The sequence below is a fragment of the Anguilla rostrata genome, chromosome 10 (genome assembly GCF_018555375.3).
Source record: "Anguilla rostrata isolate EN2019 chromosome 10, ASM1855537v3, whole genome shotgun sequence".
NCBI classification, from domain to species: domain Eukaryota; kingdom Metazoa; phylum Chordata; class Actinopteri; order Anguilliformes; family Anguillidae; genus Anguilla; species Anguilla rostrata.
In genome coordinates, this window is record NC_057942.1 from 44,277,905 (window position 1) to 44,283,988 (window position 6,084).

At 38.2% G+C, this 6,084-nt stretch overlaps 1 protein-coding gene across 2 annotated transcripts in view; it reads left to right on the forward strand.

Moving 5' to 3' along the window:
- The window catches only part of LOC135233631 (ciliary neurotrophic factor receptor subunit alpha-like), a 200,200-nt gene extending 197,789 nt beyond the window's left edge, over positions 1-2,411 (forward strand). For both annotated transcript variants that reach the window (XM_064297384.1, XM_064297386.1), the window contains exon 9: positions 857-2,411. In XM_064297384.1, the coding sequence (XP_064153454.1) occupies position 857 (1 nt within the window). In that variant the 3' untranslated portion in view covers positions 858-2,411. The remainder of the gene's footprint in view (positions 1-856) is intronic.
- Positions 2,412-6,084: the final 3,673 nt, after the last annotated feature.

Sequence of the window (6,084 nt, forward strand, 5' to 3'; positions counted from 1 at the left end):
CATATTTCATAACATAATTGTTTTCTGTCGCATCTGTAAATAAAATCTCATCAAATGAGCCCTTGGATCAAACAGAAATATAAATGTTTAATGGTTAACTACAATCCTTGAGCTCTTTCAAATTCAGATTTTCTGTGCCAAAGGATTATTTGATGGCTTCTGGAGGTTCTTAAAAAATGTGTTTATGTCCCTTTAAAGTTAATTGAAGAACAACAGCCTTAATAAGTCTTGTTTTATTTATATTTTATCTCCAGGGTTCAATCAGTATTCAACTTGCAGCACATTTGAATGCACGTTCTTGCTTATTTTCAATTGCAGATTGTTTTTCACCAATTTCAGTCGTTACTAAAACCTGCTGGGTGCTTTCTCTGAGGGAGAAAAAGCAACGCTTGCCATTTAAGTGTGAGTCATAGGTTGAAGATAAATGTTGATGGAACCCAAGGGCGTGTGTGTTATCTGTGATGCAGAGAAACAGGAGAAAGCAGCTCGGATGAGTTCAGGCGCGAGTCCAGGCTCCTCGTGTGATAATGGGAACAGTGCCCCCGCAGTCCTGGGGTGCTAAGTGCACCCCTGCTTTCCTGTCTGTGCCTCACAAACGGGGCTTTTCCGTGCAGCATAATGTGCATGTGACTCTCAGCACCCTGGTGTGTGGGGCCATTTAAATACCCTCGGCTCCAGCAAAATGCCGATATAAATCCTCTTCGCAGAAATGTTTGTGGTAACAGTTCTACGAATGTGGCCACTCATATTCTAGTCTGGATAAAGAAGGATTGACTGCGTTTTCTTTTGTAATTCTTAAGTGATATATGCTTTTCTAACTCTATTCGTCTTTTTCTTTTCTTCTTTTCTTTTCCAGAGATCTATGATGCATTCCTGTGAAAGAAATTGTGGAGTCTTCTATTTAGATTTTGCACTTGTTTAAATGGATATTGTGCATTGATGCTTTAATTCATGTTCCCCCAAAGAAAAGGAGAGAGGAAACACTCAAACAAAAGACAAAAAAACAACAACAACAACAACAACAACAAAAGCGCCACACAGACACGGGATGTAGGACCAAAGGGAAGTGAAGGATTCTGGGACCTGTGCCGCTGACCCTGCGGTGTACCTGTTCGGCGGTAGGAGGAGGAATTTGTCGTCATCTTTTCGTTGTTTTGTTTCTGGATTAGGGACGGCGTTTCGCATCATCGTTTTTCCCATCTCCGTGCAGCTATGTCATCATGCCAAAGACTCGTCCTGGAAATTACTTCCCACAATCTTTTGCTTCCCGCAGCCTGTGCCTGTGTGTGGAGGATTAACCCTGCCGTGCGATCTCCAGGAACTCTCAGAGACCAACAGAGAACCAAGATCACATCCTGGAGCGTCAACTAACATTTTGGGGGAAAATAATAATGTATTTCATAACCTTTCCCATTTTGTATACAGTCATAATCTGAAGTGCATACTTTACGTTCCCTTGACTATGATTCTATTGGAGACCACAAAAATGTAAATGTATTTTTACACTGACAAGATTCCTGATTTTGTCTCTGCTGTTAAGGCCTTAAAGTCACACAAATAAACACTTCATCATTCTTAAAGAGGGAGCAGAAAATTAACATGTATATCTGTTTATATGGTACATTTTTTATGTAACACACATAGTGCAAACTCATTTAGAAACCAGTCCCACTGCCCTGGGGTATTTTAAGTTAATGTTCAAATTCTGCATTTAATAACAGGAAATTAAAGTTATGCAAAAGCATATGAGACCAGTGTAATTACAGAACAATGTGGAAAATAATACTGTTATATTAAAAAGAACCCATTTCATTAATCTATGAATAGCCTTTCTTTGTACTGGTATCCAACAGAGTTTTTAAAGTGCATTGGAATGTCACATTTATTTCTCCTGCTTTTCATGAGGGTTATAGTTTTAAGAAGCAATTATGTTTGTCAATCCATAATTAATAAGCTCAAAGTAAAAATGCAAACTCTTGGACTTTTAACATAGTGTCAAATTTAGAGGTTTTATTCAATTGCCTTTTTACTTTTTATTTCAACTTGAAATAAAAAAGGATGTAAGTTTGGACAAAATCTAATCATGCCTTAGATGGTTTAAAGTTGGCCTAACTTAGTTCACATTATTTTTTTATTTTTGCAAACCTCAAAAGCTAAAAAAAATAATTTTATGTTTCTTATTTTCTAATTAAATTACGTCTGTGAGCTTAGATTTACAGATACACACATATTTGCTTAATTCCCCCAGTCATATTTTGTAAACTATGATATGTATCTTTAACATGAAAAGTTTATTATTTAATAATGTATGTATTAGCTTTAGATTCTTGTAACCTGTATCTGGGTTTTTTTTAAATAAATGTATATAAACAGAGAAGTTGTTCATTAAATGTGACCATTTCACAATGAAACTCAGCTCTTTTCTTTTTTAGGAATGAATGCGCTGCCTTGACTGTGTGTGTGTGGCTGCATGTGTGTGTGTGTGTGTGTGTGTACGTGTGGCTGTGTGTGTGTACGTGCAAATGATACAGGACGAGATAAAGAGGTTATACTTAATTCATGGCATAAAATAATAGCAGAAACTGAAATCGCATGTTATTTTGCCTTTAAACACCAGTTGACAAAACATAGTGATCAGTGAATCAGTGAAATAAAAAGAGATTAGACAACTGTTCCTTAAAAAATTCCTTAAAATATATATATTCCCAGTCCTTCCAAACAATCCAAGCGCTGCATTATACACTGTTGCTAGAACATTGCACAGTCAGCAGTGGCCAGTCATGTTATTAACACTTTTTATATTTTTTTCTTTTTTATTATTTACCAATTAGCTTAGGCCAGTGCCTTTCAAAACTGAACTGAACTAAATGGAACTGAACACTGCACCTGTTATATGAATGCAGTTCTTTTAAATATATATTTTGAACTTGAATGTTAGGAAACATTTTGATAAGGGATGGATCATTTGTGGGAATTTGATCATTAAGTGGGTAGTAGCCTTCCACTTTGGCAAACTCTGGCTTATGCAATATGTATATTGCACCAATAAATATTTCAAATTGGATGAGAGAAAGAGAGAGAGAGAGAGGGCATAGTGATCACCTAGTTCCTTGAGAACAGTGCCAAGAGAACCAATAAAATATTAATGTATATTACTATCAATGTTGCTTTCCAAATAAATTAGCTAATGACTCGTTCATGTCAATTAACGCATCATTTCCTGTTACATACTATCGCCACATGCTTTTTGAACGAAGGCCTCTATTCGGTTTAACTGCAGCATTATTCATTATGAACCCATATTTCACATTATTCATTCAACAATAAAGTTCATGACTCAAAAGTGCTGTTGGGATATGTTCATTCAGTTTTCACTGAAGTGCACTATTGCAACTTATTAATGATACCAGCTGTAATGTAATGATATTGTGTAATTGGTGTTATATTTCAGAAGTGTGGAGTCACACAACAGTGCTACAGCGACATAGTTTCTGCACTCCAGTACATTAGACTTGAACTAAACATTCAGTCAAAGTGCAGACTGTCCGCTATAATTTGAGGGTAATGTTCAATTGGATTCAGGTCAGACACTTAGCCAGTCATGAACATTTCACTGAAAACCACTGAAATTGGTTGCTTCAGCGGTGTGTTTGGGCTCATTGTCCTGCTGCAGGGTGAAGCTCTGTCCAATGAGTCGAGGCGTTTAGGATAGTCTTTATGTTCAGTTTAGAAAACTTCATTAAAAAAAGCACAAATTGATGCCCAGATTAATTTAACTGTCAGAAAATGTCTTCAATTCATGGCACATGAACTTGGGACAGTGTTCTGCCACCAAGGGCTGGAAATGTATGATTTTTAAATGAATGACAAGAGCTTTTGGTGACTTTCAGTGGTCTGTGCTCTTGATAGATGTCCGGCTCATGCTGTTCTTTCCCAGTAGAGAAGAGACAGAGGCCTCTCCTGTGGCTCTTGCTGTGATCGTGCAGTAGATCTCGGAGGACCGCTGCAATTCATATTAAAATGAAAAATTAATCTGCTTACTTCAGTAGTGAAAGCATTATTAATGTGAGCTAACACCAGCTTCCCCACCCCCACCTTCTGTCCTCTCCACACTCCTGGCTGCCAGTGGATTAGTCTGCTCGTTTGACAAGGTAATTAAAAGTGAATGAACCAGGACTTTTATCACAACAGAAGTGGGGGGGGTTTATATTGTTGTTAACTGGTGAAGTCATCTTCTGAGGAGAGAGCCTTGATCCTCTTTATAGAATGCAAGGTTTATGCACATTTTCTCGCCAACCAGGTTCTGTGGAATGTGCAGTGGGTTCCGGCTTTGAGTTCCATAGATAGCATGAGTTCATTTCTGCTTATTAACCAAGTGTGCAGGACATGTATGGCAGCGAATACCGCCAACTGTGAACTGTTCTGTCTCCTCATCAAGATGACGACTTCAAATCTTGTACATGAAGGCTTTTTTAAAGTTTCAATATACTGTGACTAAAATAGCCAATGTTCACAACCCTGTGAAGCACGCAGTCTTTCTCCATTTGTGCACAAATAGGCAAATTATCCCATATTATTTATGACATTGCATAATAAATTCCCAAACTGGAATTATTATTTTTATTTATTTATTTTTTTACATCTGTCTTTTCCTATTATTATACCCTTGATTTTCTGCTGATATAGATCACATCATCCGATACAATAAATTACCATTGAATGTTATATCAGCTCTCGGCTGACTCCATTCACGTGACAGATCCATTATCCATTGTTCACCCGTTACATAATCTGAACTTGTGCTACTGAAAACATTTTTAAAAACAAGTATCTGTTGACTGCGAGGATTTGATCATACAGTTAGGTGACCAAGAAATATTATTATTATTATTATTATTATTATTATTATTAATAGAATAGAATAGAATGCTTGACCCTCCTGGATGCTAATATCAAAATAGTCATTTTTGCATTTTGATTTTTTCAGGCATTGGGCAGGTTTCCCTGAGTAAACCACCCTTCCCTAAACCCCCCTCCCACCTATTTTTCACCTCAGAAGCTGATTCACAACCGCTTCTCTGCCACATGCCAAAGTGATGGAAAGCAAAATGTGTGGAGAAAGAAAGGACCTGCTCATGTGGCAGCCACTGGACCTGGCTCACTCGTCTTCACTGATGATGTCACTGCTGATAGCAGCAGCAGCACGAGGTGCGAAGAGCGCAGAAACATTATCCGCTCAGATCCAGCCAAAAGGCCTCAAAGCTCTCTGGGAAGGCAATTCACCTGGCAGCAGGACAATGGCCCTGAACGGACTGCTAAAGCAACCACGTTTTTCAGGGTCAAGAGCGGAATGTTGCCAACTGGCCGAGTCAATCATTCAAACAGAATCCAATTGAACGTGCATTTCACTCGCTGAGGATACAACTGGAGGCAACAGGCCACAGAAACAAAGATGCTGGAGATGCTGTAGCCATTGTTTTTTGCCAGAGCTAGCAAAGTGTTTTCCTCGTGTAAAGTACTTATTTTTTCTATGTCTGTGTTTTAATGGTGTCTGTGATTAATAGCAGCTTAAAATTGATTTTATTGGTAATTGCCATGGTCAAACAGGACAGTAAGGTTGAGATATCAATTTACATAGATATAGTACACATTATTTTTTGGAAGATGCCAACTCTAAATATGGGCATTTCTTAGACAAAATCAACAAGTAATAAATCCCTAAAATGTGAAAGTCGAAAATAGTAAACTTTTTTCAGGATTGTTCACATCCCCAGTATCTGCAGTCGCTGATAAATGTTACTGCCCAATCCCCATTTAAAAATAATGGCACCGGAACCCATGTACTGTCTCTTCTATCCTCACTTTAAGCCCCCATCAGAAATAGCAGTGGAGAACGCTGTCAGGACTCTGACACTAAGCCAAACCCTGTTTTCATTCTGCCTGCACCTTACATGACCCCAGTCCGGTATGACTTCTCTCCTTGAAAACAGCATACCAGGTTCTGCAGTGTTTTTAACCCATCCTACTGCTTTCCACTTTCCAATGAATAAGATTGTGGGTGGAAGCCAGATCCACATTATAACG